Genomic DNA, 21,564 nt, shown 5'->3' with positions numbered 1-21,564 from the left:
GGAGTTGGACTTGGTGATCCTTGTGGGTCCCTTCCAACTCAGGACATGGTATGGTTCTATGAAATACCAACCTCAGGCCAGCTTCTCCACAGGTCAGTGCAGTGCATAGGGACAGGAGGATCGAGGTCGTGTGTGTAGAAACCAGTGCCTATACATTTCAAGAAGGAAAGGAATTTGGTGGTCTTTGATGCATCTGCAGTAGCACGCTGCAAAAACAGGCTATTTGCCAAGCTTGCTCCCATGGGATCTTTTCTTTTGGCATTGCTTTACTTAGTGTTATTGCAAAGAACCTATAAAAGTCAAAATCATTTAATTATTCCAGGTTTTAAACAAATGTTAAGTCCAAGGGGCTGGAGCTTATAAGATTTTATTTATATGGCACATTTCAGTTCCCTGCACTTAAACAGTGCTTTTTACCTGCAAAGTAATAACAGCAGCTCTCTGGTGACCAGATGGCAAGCCTGCATGCTTAGCAAATATCACATTTAATTTATTACAGTGTGCTACATTCCAGCAATTACTCGTAACTGCCAATAGCAACATGTATCTCACCTAAAGAAACATCAGAGTTTTGTGTTCTGTTTGGAGTTATGTTGTGCTTTACTCCCACTTCTGGTAGCACCTAATTTCAGACATATGGAAAAAGTCATTTCACTTGCAACAGTGGTTTCAAATATGCAGTTATCTGAAATGCCCAAGTCCGAAGGGTATTATATAATTGCAGCTCAATTGCTACAGCTTTCTTTAAAGCACAAATGTAAATTCTGTGAGTGCTACTGGATTTCTTTTTTAACTTTTTAGAGTTTAACTGCAATGCAACAACTGTAAGCTGTGATCCAAACTGCGTATCACGCCACCTGTATACCGCTTTCTCCCACTTCAAACATTTCAGCACCACATGTGCATTTCCAGGCGCAGGGTCAGGGCTTGCAGGGTGTTGCAGGATGGCAGGGTGTCTGCACGCTGCTGGCGGCTCTGTCACTGCTGCCCGTCCTCCTGGATGATCAATTTGCAGAGCTCAGGGGAGGCCTCAGGAGATGATGGCTCATCCCAAGTGGCACCAGCGCTGATCCAACCATGTTTCTGCTGAGCGTTATGGCACGTGCAAGTCCTGTTTCAAGGCAGCAGCGTGCAGAAGCTCATAGTACTCAGGGGCTTACAGCATCTTTTTAATAAATCACATGTGTTAATTTGTAGCAAAGGTGTATCTGCTTCAATTTTTTCTAAAAAGAAAAATCAGCCTTTTAGGTTTCTTCTGCCCTCATCATTATGAGTCATTCCTTAGATGCCCGGTTCAACTCTTATGACAAAAATCCTCCCTCATCACAACTTGCCATGATGTTGATCTTGAGGAGATTTATGATACCACAGAAAGCAAGCTGCCAAGCCTCTGGGTTCATTTCAGAGATCCAGAGTTCAGAGCTGGTGGAGAAATGAGAGATGCTGTATTGGCTCTGGAAGATGCCTTTCGTCTTTCTTCTGTAGTAGAGTGTCTCTGGGCTTCCCTTTGCAGCAGTGGGACGAGGGTGGTGAAAGGCATTGGGAGAGCAGTCTCCATGGTGTGGCTGCAGGGTGTCACCGTGCTGCAGTCACCCGAGCTGAAAGCCACCACAGTGGTGGGAGCCAGCAGTGGTATTGTCACACACCCTGTGTGGCACTTGGCAGGTCTACTGATGGGTAGAGTCACCTTGGCAGGGACTTGGCAGGTCTCTGCTCTTCTTTGCTACCTGTCCTTGATGCTGCAAAACCACCAGGCGTGGTTGTCCTCTGCTGTGGGTGCATCTGAGTCCTCTACTCTGAAGCGGGCATGAGCTGGAGGATAAACAGGCCAAGGCGTGGAATTAGGAAGGAAAGGGCAGATCTGGACGGAGCTGTGGAGGAAAGAGGTTGAAGGTTGTATGGCACAGTGGTGATGTCAGGGACACTGCACTGATGCCCTGGGTTTGGTCTTAAAGGCTTTCTCGGTGGAAGGAAGCATGAGTTCACAGGTCAGTGCATGCTCAGGGACTTTGCTGAGCTGAGCCTTATGCTGGAGTGGCCTGGCTGTGGTCTGGCCTCGTGCAAAGAAGAACCACCCTTTCAACAGCCAGGAAAGCAAAAACTTCTCTGCAAAGGTCCAGGAGCCACACAAAACATCTGAAGCCCTCCTCAGTAGGGAATAGACAAAAAGAGGCAGATGGTGGGTACCCACGTCCTGCCCCGGTATTCCCAGCATTGCCTCCTGTAAAGAAACCTACCCGCAGGCTGGCACTGCCCTCAGGAGCTCTCAGTGTTCGACACCTGGGACCAGGCTGTCCCCTGTCATGGGGCCTGTCTGGTATGATGAGCAAAGAAGAAGCAAGAAGGAAGAGGAAACCTCAGTACAACCAACCAGGGTTTCCAGTTTGAGGGGTTGGATTTGCAACACTGTGAAAGGGACAAGAAACTCCTTCCCTCTAGAAGAATAATTTTGGTTCAGCTGCACGCAGAGGGGTCACTAAAGACTTTCCCCATGCTTAATTTAATGAATCTATTGTTTCACAGCAGTAGTTTGTTTAACATAGAAACCTCTAGATGCTGGCCTTATATCATCAGTGTCTTAAGAGAAAAGGCTAAGGCCAAGTTTTAGCCTGGATCATACGAAAGTGCTACAAATCCGGAGTATTTCCACCATTTTCGAGGGTGTAACCCGTCAGCCACATTATTGCAAGGGAAACCAGAACTGGATTCACCAGCCAAAAATAATCTGATCTAAGCAAACAAGAAGTAGAAGTAAACTATTTCAGCTTCATGCTCAGACAAGAGTGCCAATTTTATTAGTATGAATAAAAGGCTGTCTTCCCTCTCATGGTTCAGATCGTATTAACATTTCTTCTAATCTGATCACTGTTACAGGCTCATGGACAAGGGGCACTTAGCAGATGTTAATTCTTTAACTGTGAGGGAGAATGACTGTCCACTCTGCAATGCAATTATCTCATTCACTTTACATTCCCATTTGTGGTCAATTCAGATTAGCTCGCCTGAGTGTCCCCATTTAGACAAGCTCCAGGATAAAAGGACTTACTGAAGCAGAGTCTCCTTGACAAGATTTTAGTAAACTGGTAACTTATTTGAGCATTCATCTATTCAGAATACTGCTAATAAATCACTTTGAGACCTCAGCTATTGTTGCTGTTTGCTATTAATAGGAGAGGCATATTTGCAGCTCGATTGTATTCCAGCCACAAATTCTAAGGTGCTTTTAACTTCTGAAACATCACATAATGCTGTTTTACTGTGGGATGTGTGTCTCACTGACAATTTTATTGAGCTCATGTTAGCAGAAAGACCTTCAAATGTTTTGCCTTGCACTGCTGCTGCATGCAGCCTGCCTCCATTCCTTAAGGGTCTGGGCACCAGCCCTACTAGTTCTACCTGAAATTAGCTGTGTAGAGAATTAAATTGTGTCCTGCTACTCACAAGTTTGGCCCTGATAGACAGTCAGGAATTGTAATGCTCGCTGACACAAGCAGGAGTTAAAGGTACTCAATGATCTTTATTTTAGAGCCCTAATATGGGGCTGTAGAAACACTGTTGCAGCCTAGAAGATTTTGGCGGTTTTTTTGCCTGTCTTTTAGGCCCAAATAAGTTAATTTTTAAGCTTATCATTGCTGTCCTTAACTGAAGCTACATCTCCATTGCTCTGAAATCTTCCAAGGATCTCTGAATCACGGGAGATTTGAGTTCAGTCACTTGCTGAAAATGAGGCTCCACAAAGAACCTGGGCAAACATGCAAGAATAACCTCAAAACATTCTGGGATGTCAGCCCATTAGAGGGCTGCAAATGACTTTTTCAATCGTCCCGTGCCACTGGTGTCTGCACAGAGAGAAAACAAAAGCCCAAATTGACCAGAAGGAAAGAAGGATCCTGGCTGATGTTCAACAGCATTAGGGACATGTGAGGACATGGCTGAGGACATGGCTGGGGAAGTGTGTTTTCAAGTTCCATCTCTACATCTTGTAGAAGTGTGTTTTATGGGAAAACAAACAAACAAGCAAACAACCTTTAATAGCATCTTCCTGATCATTCTGTCTTTGGGAAAAAGTGAATCGTCAGGCTCTGTACAGAAATGCCATGTGCAAAGGAGGGTCTTTTCAGTTGGGGGCCAGCAGTGATGAGGGTGATGGCCAGACCCAGCCCAACTATTTGCATTATATCAGTGAATTCAGCAAGACATGGGAGCCATTATTTCATAAGCACAAGAATAATTATTTATAGGGGAAAAGTTAATGAGACAATGTAAATGAAGACAGGCTGGAGTCAATAAAATTATGTAAGACCCTGGAGATCCTGTTTGGGGTTTTCACTGGTTTTAGCACAGTGGGTGAAGGGAAGCTTCTCCCTTTAAATAATGGAGCAACAAAAAGGGGATTCAGAGAAAAAGGGTAAACCTGAGGTTAGTTTTTAATCTGTGCCTGGGAGGACAGGAGACAAGGGCAGTTCTGGGCGCATGTGGAGGTAAAGCTTTGGTCTCCGGGGAGTTTTACCATGAAAGGTACTTTCCCTCCAGAGATTGGGCACCATCAACTGCTGTTTTTCTGGCACCAGACACCTCCTTTATAATTTTTCCGCACATGGAATACCAGAGATGATACTCCCAGCTCCCTGGGCCAGGTTGTGTCAAAACCATCTCTGTCTGCCACAGGCAGTCCCAGAACAGTGACATGTCCCTTTGCTGGGCCTCCTGGGTGCTCTGCATTTCTGGAGAACCAGGATGTGCAAGGGGCAAAATGCTTCTCCAACCTGCTTGATGATCCTCACCATTGTTCCCCCCGTTGCAGCTACCCCACAGGAAGGTCTCATTGTCTCCTTTTCTCTCTGGCTTTCCCAGTGCTTTTGACACTTGGAGATTGTCCCTCTGCTTGGCCAGCTCTTGAAATGCAGCCACCCTTGTGATGGAGCATAGCCAGTGTTTAATAGTGCGTATCAGCAGTCCTCCGTTTAGAACAGCAAATTTCTAACAACTGCACATCAAGGCTTCTGGATCAGCCTCCAATTATGGCTAAAACAAATTATTCCTCGGAGTGAGCTTGACCAGTCTGTGAAAGGGGGTATATTGTAGGCTGCCAACAGCAGGAGGAAATGAGTCCCAGGGCTCTAGGAGATCCTTTCCAAACTTCTTATGTAGGAAATGAAGAGCCCTGTACCCACATGAAACAAGAGGAATTTGGGGAGGCAGAATTTAATTCTCTAAATTGGCATCTGGCCTTGGTAGCAAGACTATTGCTTCCCTTGAGAAAAGTACCATGGGATTTTAGAGGAGCAGCCAGAGCCTCTCTTTAGGCACTGCACCCCACTGCTTCACTTCACAGTTCATTTTTGGCATGAAGGGAGGACTGGCTCACTTATTCAGCTCCCAGTTTTCTGTCTGGAAAGTGAAGCTGCCATGTTTCTCTTTGGAATTTCTGGGTACAACTGGTTACATGGGAAGTGTGTAACCTAAAGCAGTGAGTTGACACATCTCCCAAGTTTTGGATCAAAAGCTCATGGGGACTTAATCTGAGATTAATTGCCATGCACAATGGGTGTCAGCATGAGATAACTAATCCACCAATGTTCAAAATCCCATACAAATGGTGAAGTCCTCAAATTCTCCCGGGGCAACATTTCCAGGAAGAAAAGAAGTTAATATCCAAAAACAAACTTACTAGACACATACACCATGGTTCTCTATCACCAGTCTCTGCACAGTGTCCCTCACTGCTGTTGTCAAAATCTGTAGCCATGAGTTGAAAGGGCAGTGCTGTTTTTCATGGCCTTTTTGACTATGTGTATTTACATATAATTCAGACAGGTGTTCTTTTTCCCAATGTTAAGTGTAGTCTATGGTAACTAGGTGGTTTAAGCCACCAGCTCTATAGTCACAAAGCCTTTTCATTGAAGACAAGACCAATTGAAAAATATTCATGAAATCGGGTTCCTCTTAGGCTGAAAGAAATCCGCTTGAGCCTTAGTACTGTCTCAGACATTCTTGCTGACACGCTAACCTTCTGCCTTGCAGGCTTTTGCAGTGGTGCGTCATGCTCAGAAGCTGTTAAAGGGGTTATTCTGCAGCTCTGGGGAGCGAGCCAGCTTTTCTTACAGCCCTGCCTATGAACAAGCAAGTCCAGTTCTCTGTCTGGCTCTTTGGAGTTAGTTCCAGGTTTTCTTGGTCTTCTACACATACAACAGGTACTGCCGGCAGGCCAAAGCTGAGTACATAAATCTTTGTGGAGATGGGGAAAGGAGGGGAATTGCTGGAGGGAAGAGTATTTAAATACCATCTTTCTTGCTGATCGATCAAAGGGCTTCTTCGTATCACCAGTTGAAATGTACTGGTTTATTTTCCTATGTGGCACAGTGCAGTCTTGGAAACGGGGATTCTGAAGACGAGAAAAAATTATTTTCCCTGATAGTGCATAGCTGATTATATCATGCATCTGGAAGATTTTGCGAGCCAAGAAGCCGAGTGTTTCTGTCTGTTTGATGAGTGAATGTAGTGATTAGGCAAAATAAAGCCATTGTGGAATAAACTGTCGATTCTTGGAGAAGCATTGTTAGCTGCAGGTGAAGAAATCCAAATGTTTTGAGCTGTTTTGAGCTGGAGAGAGATTTTTCTGGTAAGAATATTACTTCTATGATCATCTCCATGAAGACAGGCATGACCTAGCAGTGTTTCATTTTCATGTAATGAAATTGTGCGGTGGGATGTTGAAGGGAAACTGAGAAGATGGCTCTCATCTGATTGATTATTGCCAGAATGGTCAAGAATCCTGAAGAAATCCCAAAGCTCTTGCCTAGCTGCCCTCATGCCTTTCCCAGCCCCTCACAAGCTGGCTGCTGTGAGTGAATAGGAGTTCATCCCATACAGCTTCTTGCTTTTGAGAATGTCAAAAGAATGCCTTGACTTTCCCAAAAGATAAATGGTACCTTGGTATAAAATAACTTGCCAAGATCCCTGCAAGGGCCAGTTATTTGAAATAGTTGGATTTTCCTCCTGAATTCTTTATAAGATTACCTAACTTTTGGATGATGAGACAAGCGATTATTTTGCTTGGTTTATGTGCTGTAGGGCTGTAGGCATGGGCCAAAATGGAGTGACATTTCTTCAGCACCTCAAGGTGCTCAGGAACTACCACTGGTGATACACAGCGAGTTTGTATCACCATCACTTGGGGACATGGGCAGAGTGCTTCACGCTGTTGCACTGAAGACAGGAATCAAAAGGAATAACATGTTAAAAAAATCAAATAAAGCAGTACTGAATTTATCAAATGCACATGAGCAGAATAGATGGATCACTAATATGGACAGGTCATTATTATAGAGTGTTTATTTATAGATACATGCTTATGCATCTGGGTTGGATGACACAGGGTACACTCCATCAGTGTCTTTTATCTGCAGATCTTGTTGGAAAGGAACCATGGACCACTTTGTGCAGTGTTAACCACCTTGGTTTTTATTTACAACCGAATGAAAATGTGGTTATGTTTTAAGTATTTGTTTATTGCTTTTACTTCTGTTGTATTCCCATTAACTGTCTTGTTCCCATGCATATACGCTTCTTGAGTCTCTCATCCATTTATTCCCTCTGTCTGTAGTTTACTGGTCTTGTCATCTTGTGAACCATCTCCTGATGCTTTCCAGGCTTCCAGGGAGAAGCTTTGGCTGAGGCTGGTCTCCCGACTGGAGGGTTGTGCCTCCAGTTGGGTACCCGGACCTGGGGAAGGAGGCACATGCCTAAGGGTTGCACATCCCTGCCTATGGCCTCTGCGACAGTGCCTATTTCTGAAGGTCTGTGAGGAAGAAGCTTCTTGTTGATCACGTGTATCTCTTCAATGTCGTGGGCATTTGCAACCCAAAGGGCCCAATATTATCTCTGTGGACACTTGTAACTTGGCAAAGGTCCAGGCCTGTGCAGCTGCAGCAGGTGAAGGCTCCACTGGTCCAAGATGTGCCCGTGACTCATTGAGAAGGCTTTGCTGGCGGCAAATCTTTTGTTGGTTTTGTTGACTTCCCCAGGCAACTTTGACTTCAGAGCCAATTTTGTTGCTCTCAGCATCATTCATTAGCATTTTCCTTCCCACTGTGGATATATATAAAGATGTCCTTTCATTGCCTCTCAACTGTAAACATACTAGGGTAGTTCTTGCAAAGGGACTTTTATGTATTTATAAATCAAGGTCATTCTGGTGCAAGTGGTTACTTGAGTGCACCACGTTCATGGCTGCCATTTTATTTATATACAGGGCTACATTATTGCATCTGTGGAATGGCAAATAGCTAAGGCTTCTTGTGCCAGTAAGACAGAATAAAGTAATCAACACAACAAGAGTTGCTCATGACAGCCCACAAGGAAATTGAAACACTGTGGAAATTTATTAGAGGGTGTCTATGTAATTATGTGCCCAGATTGCAGACAGCTGGAGCAGCCTGGCTGAAGAGCAGAATATTTTTATTCCATGGCATGTGTGAGGTGCTGTGGGGCAGCTTCTCTGCTCCTGCTCCCCTGGGCATGGAGTTGGGTCCCTCCTGCCACTGCCAGGCATCCCACAGGGAGGGTCAGGGGAACCCAACCCTCTCGAGGCCTAGCAGTGGCTTTCCTCACTCAGGGATTGCAGTCCACAGTTCTGTTTGACTGTGTAGAAAGACTTCTCTCCCACCAAAAAATCCTCATGCAAGTTCTAAATCACTTATCCAACAGCATAATTCCATGTGATGTGGAAGTAGCCATACCCCAAATAGTGATATTTTGTTTTAAAGACAGGTTCTTTTTATTTGCCTCCTGGTTTGTGACATTTGCACTCCAGATATGAGATATTGCTAGATACTTAGTTTTAAGTGGAAGCTGAGATAAAGATTTAGTTCCTGGGATTGTGTTTAAGAAGAATCCCAAATACTGTAGGATTTATAGTGAGCTAGCAACAATCCTAGATATCATAGGATTTATTGCAAACTAGCAACACGGAGGATTAAAATATCTTTCTGATAGGATATATTATGGCACGTCTAGCATAGAAGTGCTGTGGATTTTCAATTTATTACTTACTACTTGTTCTACGAAATAGAAAATTTGGATTAGTTCATGTACTATAGAGCTGCTGATGTAAAGACCCAGGCCTACCACCCTTTGCTATCATGCATGGCACTGACTACTGGGTGAAGTCACATTGCCTACCCAGCTTTGTAATGCTGGGCTTTGACGTATGGTTGGTAAGACATATGCATGCGGACAGACGTGGGTGGGAAAGTCAGAAGTCTGGTCACCATGGGGCGCTTTCTGGTGAGGCTCACTGCTGGTGAAATGGCCAGATTTTGCTGCTGTTGCTCCTTTACCAAGGTTCTGGGTGAGATCCCCTGGGCATTGTGGAGCTTTCTCCTGGCAGATGCCTTGCTCTGTGAAAACAAGAGTGGCGTCAGCTGTCAAAAAGGATGTTCTCCTGTACCTCTTCGAGCTATTTATCTCCCTTGTGTAATCACAACACAGCTTTCTTTGACAGGACCCTCAGGCATGACTTCTCCCGGTGCTTTTGGGATAGGAAGAGTAATGGACTTGATGGCTCTGCGGGCAGCAACTTCTCTGGAGGGTGAGAGGGAACTGCTGTCCCCACATTGTGTCTCACAGAGGGGCTGCCCAAACAGCTAAAAAACTGACATGACTTGTGCCAAGACCATGACCACAGTGGTAGAGCCACTAGGGAGAGTTTCTGTCCCTCCAGGTTGAGCCAGGTGCCTGTGTTTCCTGTGTGGTTTTAGCAAGATAAACTGGGAGGGCTTTGGGGAGCTGGGTGGCTGTGGAGCACTGACCCGACAGAGTCTAGCAGAGAGAAGTCCTGCCCGGTGGCACCAGAGAAATTGATGGTCTCGCAAAACCCCATCATCAGATACACATGCATGTTAGCAGTACATGCTTCTTGAATCCTGCCTACGTTTCCTCTGTGCCATTAAAATTAAAGAATATTTTGGTTGAGGAGTCCTCTGACTGCAGCAGCCAAGGGCTGCCGGCAGAACTGTAGGTGTAAAAACTCGGTCAGATTTGCTGTGCAAACCGTGGTTCGTTCATAGATGGGATGCCGCAGACCAGGGCTCATCCCATCAGTGAGACAATTGCATGGAAAAGCCCAAGGAAAGGTAAAAGCAGGAAAGCTGTTACCTGACCGTGTGTGTGGTGCTTGGCAGACCCATAACAGCCATATGAGGACAGTGTGGTGATGTGCTGGCTCCCAAGACAGGCTGGGATGAACCAGCAGCATTAACGACTGCACAGGGAAATCCTGCTGGGAAACACATCCTTGGCCTTATTGTACAGCCTCTGGGGGCTCCAGCTCACTCTGCTGGGGCAGAGCGAAAAATTCCTATTTGTATGACATCCTACATGTTATAATGACTGGTTTGTGTTTTATTAAAGCAGAGCTACTAGCGTTTGGGACAGAGGGATAAGGGTGTTTACTCTCTTGGCAGCACTGAGACCAGGCTCACTCTGTTCCATTGCACTGCTGTGGGGTGCAGGGTGGCTCCAAAACCGAGGCCAGGGCTACTGGGCACAGCCCGAGCGATACAGGGTAGCCAGGGGGGAGTGGCTGAGAGCCCGCAGCCCCTGGGAATTACAGATAGGGTTCATGTTTAGCATCACTGTTTTCAAGTAGCCATAAAAAGAAATGTTTGTAAGATTTTTAGGGCCTGAGAGGGAATACAGGCTCCATTGAAATCAGCAGCATAACTCCCCCTGAATTCCACACAGACAAGATTTAACTCTCTTGGCACAAAGGCGCTCAGGGTTATTGATTTCCTTGCTGCGATTGTCACGTGCATTAAATGGGGATAGATAAACAAGAAAAACTGAAAATGATAAGAGGATTCTACAGCTGCATCTAGCATAACTTCTTCCCAGTTATATGTTTCCTTCACCACTCTCATCCAAATCAGGACAAACAAAGAATTATCTGAGAAGCAATTTATGTAATTGCAAGTCACCCAAACTGCTAGTTTTTCTGGAATATTCTCAGCCTGACATTTTCCATCATCTCCACCAAAAGAAAATCAATGTCTCCAGCTTGGATGTTTTCCAAGACATTCTCTTTCCATATCTGAAAGCATCTTGTGTTCACAAACCCACTAATGAATAAATGTGATCAGAATTACATTGATTTAAATTTGGGTAAATAACATCCCTTGGGGAGAGGTGCAGGGCCTGATAATTGGGTTAGTTGGGTTTCCGTTCATATCTCCTTGATTTTTTTATTTTTTTTTTAGGAAAGCAGAAAAAATTGTATGTTCCTGAAAGAGAGGAGAAAATAACCCACCCTTTTGAAATGTGTTACTATTTATTAATATCCCTCGTCAGACTCCACACTGCCACACAAGTGGTGTACAGCTCACCAGCCTTGCCCTCTGACCACCTCTCCTGGTTAACCTTTTCCCTTATTGATGTCTTTCTGGCATAAGATGCCGAAATACCTTCGAGAGGGAGCATCTGCAGGATGGCGGCGTGGGGCTGCATCCATGATGTGCTTGCCAGTGTACAGTGTTTCTGGGCACCAGCATGCCCAAGCCCCACAGCCACTGGTGTGCTGGGAGGAACCACACTTGGCAGGTTGAGGGGATGCGCAAAAGCACACTGCCACCATTCAGCAACAAAATGAGTTCTAAATCTCCTTCCAGACCAGAACAAAGCTTCCTCCAACTGGATCCTGGCAGCCCTGGAGAAAAGCCAGGCAGCCGGCAGGCAAAGCCCACAGGCAGGCGAGCTGGCAGCAGCAGGGGCATTATTTCCAGGATACATGAATCCTGGTGAAATAGAAGACAAGCCTTCACTAGCCAAAATGTGTCAGCTGCATCCTTTGGGAAGAGTGGATTTAGGGAGAGGAGGCTATAATGACTGTAAGCGGCATTGGGCACCCCACAGCTGGGCACCCAGCAGCAGGTCCTGGCCAGTTCTGTATAATCTCTTAATCAATGATCTGGATGAGGGGATCAAGTGCATCCTCAGTAAGTTTGCAGATGACACCAAGTTGGGTGGCAGTGTTGATCTGCTGGAGGGTAGGCATTTGGACCAGCTGGATCGATGGGCTGAGGCCAATTGTATGAGGTTCAACAAGGCCAAGTGCCGGGTCCTGCACTTGGGTCACAACAACCCCAGGCAGCGCTACAGGCTCGGGGAAGAGTGGCTGGAAACTGCCTGGCAGAGCAGGATCTGGGGATGTTGATTGACAACCAGGTAAATACGAGCCAGCAGTGTGCCCAGATGGCTGAAAAGGCCAACAGCATCCTGGCTTGTATCAGGAATTGTGTGGCCAGCAGTACTAGAAAAGTTTGTGCCACTGTACTCGATGCTGGTGAGGCCCCACTTTGAATATTGTGTTCAGCCCCTCACTACAAGAAAGACATTGAAGTGCTGGAGAGAGTTCAGAGGAGGGCAAGGAACCTGGTGAGGGGCCTGGAGCACAAGTCTGATGAGGAGCAGCTGAGGGTACTGGGGACTGTTTAGCCTGGAGAAAAGGAGGCTGAGAGGAGACCTTATCGCTTTCTAAAACTACCTGAAAGGAGGTTGTAGCAAGGAAGGGGTTGGACTCCTCTCCCAAGTAGCAAGTGATAGGATGAGAGGAAACAGGCTCAAGTTGTGCCAGGTTTAGACTGGATGTTAGGAAAAAAATTCTTCATGGAAAGGGTTGTCAGGCATTGGACATGTCCAATGTTGTCAGGCTGCCCATGGAAGTGGTTGAGTTGCCATCTTTGAAGGTGTTTAAAAGACACACAGATGAGGTTCTTAGGGACATGGTTTAGTGCCAGTGTTAGGTTAATGGTTGGAATTGACGATCTGGAGGGTCTCTTCCAACCAAAATGATTCTGTGAATCTTATGATAAGAAACAATAGTTGCCCTTTGCTGCTGCACACCTCCTTGCTGTTCATAGGGGGTTGGCCGGTGTTTTGGGTGGTATGGATTGTCAGTGGGACAGCTTGAGGACATTTTAAGCCATTGCTGGGAACAGTACATCAAACCATTAGACCATTAGTACATCAAACACTCGTCAAGCGACTGATTGAGTGTTGCTTACAAATTTTGTATTTCATTGAGCCTTTGGTGGCTACTCTGTGAAGAACTATTTAACTGTTTAGAAAGTGTCACTGTAAATTCAATGTATGAGTAACTAATACATCATTTTATAAGAATGGCAGTTATATGGATTATATGCTGTTTCTGATGTCACACTATAGGCAGCTAAACCAACAAGTTTAAAATAAACCTCTTCAAGAAAATTGGTTATTTTTATCTAGTGCTCTCAGTTTTCAACTTGAGCCAATATTTACCTATTCAATCAGGCTGAAGTTAAAATCAAGACTGACTGATAAGTATTTGTTTAAACTTCAGAAGCCCCCCACTTTTCTTTCTTTCTTATCTCAGTTTTCTCAACTATCAGCTTGCTGTCACTAATTGCCATACCTAATCACTTTTCCACTAGGAAGCAGCCTGGGACTGATAGGAGCCAAATATTTGGAAATCTGAGCTTTATTTGTTAAAAAATACACCCATTCTGGGGGAGGGAAGGTTAATGAAGAGTCCCCCACCTGAGCATTGCCTGCAGGACTGCCGGTCCCTGCACTGGGCCACGCTGCACACCAGTGGCACACACCTCTGCTTTAAATTAATGGCAAAATTTTGTTTGACACCTAGAGACTCCAGACTTCATGTGGAAAGGGAATCACAGGGGGTCACTTCACACACACTGGGGTGGAGGTGGATTTGCTGCTCTCACCACTTGCGGAGGGGGAGGAGCATCAAGGGAGCCCCGTGTGTGTTCCCGAGGGATGCTCCCACCGCCTGGCCCACCGTGGGGCTGGTTGACATCCTCCTTTCTGCTTCCCTTGCTGCGTTTCTCTGCCCAGGTGATCTACCGAGCCCTGTCACCACCTTACGCCGCGGAGGACCCGTACAGCGCAGAAGCCCAGGCTCAGCTGAAGATCACCAACCTGCGGGTGAGGCTGCTGGAGCGGCAGGGCTGCCCCTGCGTCCCAGCGGGCCCGGACCCCCAGCCCCCAAACCCTCCGCTTCCCCTGCACTACGCTGTCTACGATTTCATTGTGAAGGGCAGCTGCTTCTGCAATGGCCACGCTGACCACTGTGTCCCCGTCGCTGGATTCAAGCCCCTCAAAGCGGCTGGTGTCTTCCACGTGGTATGTACCCGCACTCAAAAACATCTGCATTGCAGGAGAGAAGAGTTTTAAAAATTATAGGGAGCGGTATATGGTACGGTATAGGTCCAAGTATATGGTATTTGACATGTGATGTCCTGAATTCCAAGCACAGTGAGCAAAAGCAGTCTTTAGAAAGGTGGGGGTCTCCATGCTGGGCTGAGGCACTGGGATTCCCTCATGCTTCAGTGTAGGGTCTGCCAGGACTCTTGTCCATCAAGGGTATTCCACAGTAATGTTTATATTTTAAGTGGATGCTTAAAAAAAAATAAAGCTGCTAACTCCTTTATTTCCCCAAATGCTAATTCTTAATAACACAATATCTAAAAGATAATAAATGCAGGACATTTTGATGAGGGAGAGGAAGGAGAACTTCTCTGAAAGTACTAGGAATCTTGTGACTGCCATTTCTTCTGGAGGATCCTCAGATACTGGGTGGGCTCCTCAGCTGAAAGGCAGGAGAGCTGGGGTTTGCCTCTCATTCCCAGGCTTTCCATTGCATTTTCCAAAACCCTATGCTTCAGTTTCAAGGGGTCTCCCATCACAAGAGCTCTGAGCTCATATCCCTTGGGACTGACTCACACCCAAAATCCAGACCTCCTACATGCCAAAGAAGTGAGAGCCACTGACCTTTTGGGGAGGTGATGGGCACAGCAGCAGCCAGTAAACTGGACAGCTGTGACTTGCCAGTGCCATGCAAGCCTGGGTGGCAGCCCTTGCTCTTGCTGCCCCCAACACGCCTTGTCTTTTCTGTCTGTCTCAGAAAGTCCCGGCTTTGCTGGCAGAGGGGCGGTAGGGAAATCCAGGGCAGTTAAACATGTTGCACTGAATACTGTTAGAAACGGAGACATCATAAAAACTTCAGGCGGTTACTCGAGGTAAGGAGGTCTGGCATCTGTCCAGCTCTTCGGGGAACTCTCTCACTTAAATTATGGTCTCTGACATGGAGCAGACAGCATGTTTCCCTTCTAATAGAGCCAGTCTTGCAATGTCTTTAAAATATACCCATCTGAAAGAGTGCAATGCTATGATTGATAAGGCTGTTTCAAGTAGCACTGCTCTGCTTTCCATAGATGTTCCCTGAGTGAAAGTCTTTGAAAGGAACTGTTAGCGTGGGATTATTTCGATGGGATACAATTGCACAGGAGCATGCACCAGCATACCGCTGAGAGTCAGAGCAGAGCTTGCAGCCAAATACACTTCCAGTACAACTATAGCCTATGGAAACCATAGTGTGCAGGTAGCAGGTGGTGCTGTGGGAAGGAATCAAGTGCCAAAATCACACTGAAAACCAAAGCAAGAAATAGCAACAGGCCCCAGCACCGGCCTCCAGGGGACTGGAAATTCAACTCCAGTTATAAATATGTGTGTGGCAGGAGTCCCAAAAGTGACGTTTCTGAAGTGAGGCTGACTCATTTCACTGTGCCTTATGGCTTGTTCCACATGCCCCATGACGGATGTGCTGATGTAGGGATGATGTAGCCTCATGGTTTGCAGGGAGAGTCAGGGAATAAGATATTTCCTCTCCCAATACAATTTTTTCCACCATGGCAGCTGGGGCTGAGCCCAGTCCATGCCAGGCTCCTAGCTGGTGCAAGGCTGCTGTGATTTGGGACTGTGGTAGCACCCCATTTGTGCATACCGTGCCGGCGTTTGCCAGTGTGTTGCTTCAGGATGGGAAGAAAGGATTATTTCCAAGATGATAGCAAGGCACGTGTGAATGAGCAGAAAAGGGACAGAAGATTGCGAGGTCTGTAGCTGATTAGCTGTGAGAAGTCAGAGAAACTTCTGAAAAGAGAGTAGGATTTCTGAGAGGAAACATTTTTGTACATTTCACCTGAAAAGGTCGCATAAAAGAAAATTCTGAAGAATTACGGTCAGTCACTCAAGGGTGAGATGAGGACTTCAGTCTTGCCTTTATGGAATGACCTACATGGGATTTTAGCAGAACCTTCACTGTAATACTGAGGACAGCAAAAGCTGGGAAGCACATTACCATTTCATAATCTGATGATAAAATCTAACTCTGTTTTTATGCTTGTTTAGACCAGGGCACTCCTGAAGAATATCCCCTAAGTTAGAGAGTTAACATCAACATTTAAGCAAGTTTAAGATCCTCTAAAAAAAAAAAAAAACTTTCCCAAAATAAGTATGTGCAAGTTTTCTTAACTCCCTACTTGGTCTCAGCCCACAGACAAAAAATCCTAACTGCAGGCTTGGTTTCAGTCCCTCGTTGGCCAGCAGAACTGGACGTGATATGTTTGTTTTTCTCTTGGGTTGCTCTGGGCAGTAAGCCGGGGTGTTGTGGCAGCACTGGGCGCAGTGCCAGGTCTTGAGCAGATCTTGCAAAGTGACCAGAAGCATTTCAGCCAGCTCACCCAGAGGGCATCTGACAAAGCCACGTGGGGATGCAAGGGTCCTGGTGGCTGCTGCTTGGGCAGTTTCGTTGCAGGAACCTGACCTGGTGGGCCAGGATGCTCCACTCAGCTCAGGACATCGGCCCAACTCACTGTCACAGGATTTCCCCTATCGGGTGTATTTTTTCTCGACGGATGGGCCACTGTGTGCTAGCAGCTGACAGTTTTGGATAATACTGACCCAGGGCATGCTTGGGGTGGGCAGGGTACAGGATGCAAATGGGGTGACTCCGTGGACCAAGAGGGGCTCCTTGCACCCCAGCAGAAGCAGCTCTAGCTCCATTCACTGGGGTGGGAAAACGTCCTTCGCGGTTCCTCTTGAGTCAAGTCAGAGCAAAGGTGGGCTTTGCAGAGTCCAAGCATTCACTGTGAGGAAAAAATATTTCACATTAGTCCCAACAGCAAAAAGCAATAGCCAGGGCCTTATAAAAGGCTTGTTTCTGTGCCCTCACCGCCATCCAGCTGCAAAACTGTCTGTGGTGCCCCTCTCTGTTGCGGTTATTGTGTTGGTACCACAAAGCAAAGGTTGCTGGCAGTTCCTAAAGGAGAAAGGAATTTGTGTAGGAAAGCTCTGGGTTCATTTTAGCATCAGAAATGCCATGTCAGCCTTTAGGCGAATTCTGAATGTTCAAGTGGGGCTCCTGCTCTAGGGGAGGTTATCTCTCCATGAGCTGCAGGGGAAGCCTACAGAGAGGACCTGACTGCCTTCCAGCAATGGCAAGGGCTGCTCCTCATGGGCAGTACAGTCCTGACTGTCCCTTGTTATACATTTGTGCTGCAAACAGCTGTCAGGGTGACACAGATACTCTTCCTTCTCTTCCCCACTCCTCCCAAATTTATTCAAAGGGTCGCTACCCGAATCTCACCAACAACAGCCCAATGCACGATCAGAAAAAGATGTGTGTGGACAAACACAGCTCACATTGTATCGGACAAAGCAGTTGGATCAGTTTGTGAGGTGCTGCTGCCCTACCAAGATGGTACTGCTCCCATTACACTTACACACTTTGGTAGTAGTCCAAGGTGCTGTGTCAAGTGGAAGCCAAGGACTTTTCCAGGAACTGTCCTTTATTTTCTAGGCTGAACAGACAAATCACTTCAGGGAACTGACCAGTGAATGCATCTAAACTTGATTTCTGACAGCTGCCTGACAATTAGGCACTGAGGCATATATATACCTCATGTAATTTTAGGCGTGCAGTTGATGTACCTAAGTTAGCCAGCTCATCTCCCTGGGTTCCCTCCATAGTTATGAAGTGGAGGGGGGATACACTATGGCTGGGATCCCAGTAGACTGTGCTACCATGCTGAAACACTTCTGTATAGTCGAGCAGGGTGAATATTCCTCCCCCTTCCCACATGGCCAACCCAGTTGCTGTTATAAATTGTTGCCATGCTATTGACATCAAAAGATGCTGAAGGTCTTCTCCAGCAACACTGACAGAAGCCTATTGTACCAGGAATTAAAAAGCCCCACCAGACCGCCCCCACGCCCTGGACAACAAGCTTTGTATTCTTTCACAAGAACAAGATAGGATATGAGAATTTTCTCATGCATAAATTTGGTTGTCTGGTGCTTTGGGAAAGAATACCTCCCGGCATGCTGACAGCAGCCAGTAGGCATCAGTTCCAAAACTGGCACAGTGGCTCAAGCTCAACACAGTTTGAAAGCTATCATCGTCAGAGACTCAGCATGAATGCTGTGATTTTCCTTTAGCCTCGTATCATGCCCATTTTCTAGGAACATAGGAAAAAACCAAAAACGAAACAAAAAAAACCCCACCACAACGGAGAAAATACTATTTTAGCAGTTCCAAGAAAAAAACTCTATTAAAAGCAGTAGCCCCTCCCAGCTATTTAGCCTATTTACGCTATTAGGTCTTCGGGACATTGATTTTCTTTTAGCGTGCGTCTGTGTTGGACTCTATATAGTGGGTGAGTTCTTGCAGTATAAATCAGTTCATAGCAGGTGACTGAAAGCATTTTTCTCTCGATGCAGCATTTCTTTCTCACTGCCCAACAATTTAGAACATGATAAATAAGGGGGGAAGTATTTTATAGGACTCGACTAAAGAAAAAACCCTATATATTTGCAATCTGAAAGGAAGCACTGGAAGGTTATAATTCAGCAACAAAAGGCTCTGGAAGGAAGCATGCCCTAGCAACTGTCTTTGTATAGAGAAATCAGTCGCTCGTTTATCTTAGAGAAGTCAACTTTTGTAACACTGTTTGCATTGTGCCCTCTAATGACTGACGTTGTGATGGGGCTGTCCAGCTAAGAAGGGAAACAGTGTGAAAGTGAACTGGGATGCAAAGACCCCATGACAACATGAAAAATGGTATGAGAAGGCTTTGCCGCTTAAACGATTCAAGAGCCGTGTGAATGCTTAAAGGGGCAAGTCGTACTGGGAATTGTGTTTGTGTACTTAGCGATGCTCCAGAATGACCCAAGTGGGCACGCCTGACAGTTAAATATAAATGGAGGTGAATGAAAAGGGAAGAAAAACCATCCTCCTTTCCTTGTCGACGTATGGGGGTCACATTCTGCATTCAGAAAGGTGGTGAGATGCTGGAGAAATCCTCGAGGCCAGGGTACATAGTTTCCCCACTCTGCCTTGGGTCCCAGCAGAGCTGCTGGGCTGGTTCCTCAGCCCCAGCTCCCAGCTGCTCTGTGGCACGACCAGGAATTTACAGGGCACTGCAGTCTGGTGTCTGGCCTTCCTACACCTCATACAGGCATTAATTTTGCCCAGTGTAGATAGCCTGTTGGCTGTTTTTCACCTGCCAGCACTTCTCTTTTCCTTCTATTACCCCTTCTTGTTGTCCTGTCTTTCTCCTATTTTCAGCTGTCACAGCATTTCTTTGTAACTAAAAGAAAAAAATACCTTTCTGCCTATGGGCTGCAAGAAAGGGCTTGCTAGCATCCACCTTCCTTTGTTGTTTCCAGTGCATGAAAATCTTTTCTGTCATGCTGGAATTAAGTAGAAGAAAAAGGATATTTTCTTCAATGGGATAAAGGTGGGATGGAGAGTTTTTTTAAAGCAGAGCTCTTTTGCAGGGTAATCATTGTAATGCTATTGAAACGGAATAAATACATCAGCCCAAGGCAAGGTTTTTGAAGCACTTAGGTCTGAATTTCATTAAATTTCTGGGAAAAAGGGAAAAAAGGGTATTAACTAAACTGTTACACTGAGAAACAAGTTATTAAAGACCCCAATTCCCTTCCCTCACTCAGCTGAGACTGGCCATTTAGCTGTTTTGCTTGTTCATTAGTGGGTCTGCACCCCACTCTGCCTGGCCAAGAGGGCTGGGACCACCGTGAGACCTGGGGTGACCTTGGAGAGGCAGAGGTTTCGTCAGGTCCAGCCCGTTTGAGTAGCACTTCTGTAAAGGCTCAGCATGGCAGGAATTGAGAAGGCTGCCGCCTTTTCCAAAGCTTGCTTCCGAAGACTGGAGCCCAGGTGGCTGCATCTGATGCAGAAGCGGAGCCAGCTGAGCTGTCGTGTCCCATGCCTCTCTGGGTGCTCACCCAGATATGAATCCCACTGAGGCGACAAGTCTCCAGCCCTGCAGCAAGCAGGGGTGCATGGGTTTGCAAAGTGTGCATGGCAGGCTGGGCTACTGCGCAGCCATCCCAGCCCATGCCAAGGTGGGCAGAGGGGGTGCAGGGTCCACAGAAGTATCTGGGCTTGGGAGGGAAGATCTGATGAAGGTGCTAATGCATCTGGTTGTGACAAAACCTGGGGGAAAAGTGAATGCAAATCACAATTCTTATGACTGAGAACACGTGGCTCCTCCTGATCCAGATGGTGACAGCACCACGGAGTCAGCCTGATAGCCCAAACCCAAAACTTGCCTTTATGCAGAAGTCAGAATCATGCTATTCTAATAATTTTTAAGTCTTTAAGCCAGATCATTAATTTCCTTCCCCCAAGGTGCATCGTACCTTTACAAACTATTAGCAATGTGAGGAACATCATGCCCTGCTCTGCCTTGGGGTCTATCTAAACACCAGCTGGCTTGATTTGCACCATGTCCAAATCTGGCTCTTTTGCAGCACTCCTTTCCACAGCATCTGAGACCCCACAGACCTGCTCTTGGTGCAGCACTTTTTCAAGTTTTTGAACCCTCTTTCTTTAGAGTTCACATACAGATTAATATTAATAAGTCAGTGCACAGCTATTCAGTGGATTACTTATTACCTCGGTGTGCCAAATTAATGGCTGTACATCAGGCTCTTGGGATACCCGTCCTCTTCTGTTTTATTTTCGCCCACCTCCCCCTGTTCTGGCAACACAGTACGCTCTATTATACAGTACTTGGGCTTTCAGAAAATGCAGGCTCTTATGCCTTGGGACCGTGAATGCTCCTTGGCGGGGAGTTTAGTCTCAGTCTCTGCTGGTGTCTTGGGACTCTTAATCCTTTGAGGGTTTCTTAGGTGCTTCTGAGTTTCAGAGTTGTACATTATTAATGCTGAGTATCCGCTGTCTGATTGATTGAGACCCCACTGATTCTTTGTGTGGTTTTGGCAAGGGGGGAGCTCAATCTAAGGAGTCAGGCTGCAGGCACAGGCAGGGGGAGCACATGTTCCCAAAGTGATCCCAAGAGTCCCTATGTCTTAGATATACATATCCCTGTTCGCAGGTCTTCTCCTACGTCCTTCTTTGGCATCATGATGGCCAAAGCACCAAGGGGTCACCTGCTTTTGACCATGGCACCCTCTGACCTTCCCTTCCTGATCATGCACAGCCCAGGTCTGGTGGTCCCTCTACCCCAACAGATGGGACACTCCTGTGAGGAACACGCTAAAGGATTTCTCTGGTCGCGGACATGGTTCAGGCTACTACAACCTGTTTAGCTCTAATCACCCAATGGCCAAAGGGCTCGCAAGAAAACCCTGCCAAAAATGGCATCAAAGAGTTAGGGTCCCATCAAAACCACCAGAAGATGA

The 21,564-nt window shown here is 46.3% G+C and overlaps 1 protein-coding gene across 3 annotated transcripts in view; it reads left to right on the top strand.

Moving 5' to 3' along the window:
* Positions 1-21,564, top strand: part of NTN4 (netrin 4) — a 48,152-nt gene that overhangs the window by 6,789 nt on the left and 19,799 nt on the right. For all 3 annotated transcript variants that reach the window (XM_065829222.2, XM_065829221.2, XM_065829223.2), the window contains exon 3: positions 13,891-14,178. In XM_065829222.2, coding sequence (XP_065685294.1) covers positions 13,891-14,178 — 288 coding nt within the window. The remainder of the gene's footprint in view (positions 1-13,890; positions 14,179-21,564) is intronic.

This window comes from Patagioenas fasciata, chromosome 1 (assembly GCF_037038585.1).
Source record: "Patagioenas fasciata isolate bPatFas1 chromosome 1, bPatFas1.hap1, whole genome shotgun sequence".
NCBI lineage: Eukaryota > Metazoa > Chordata > Aves > Columbiformes > Columbidae > Patagioenas > Patagioenas fasciata.
Note: the sequence above shows the minus strand (reverse complement) of the source record. Positions and strands in the feature narration are given on the sequence as shown.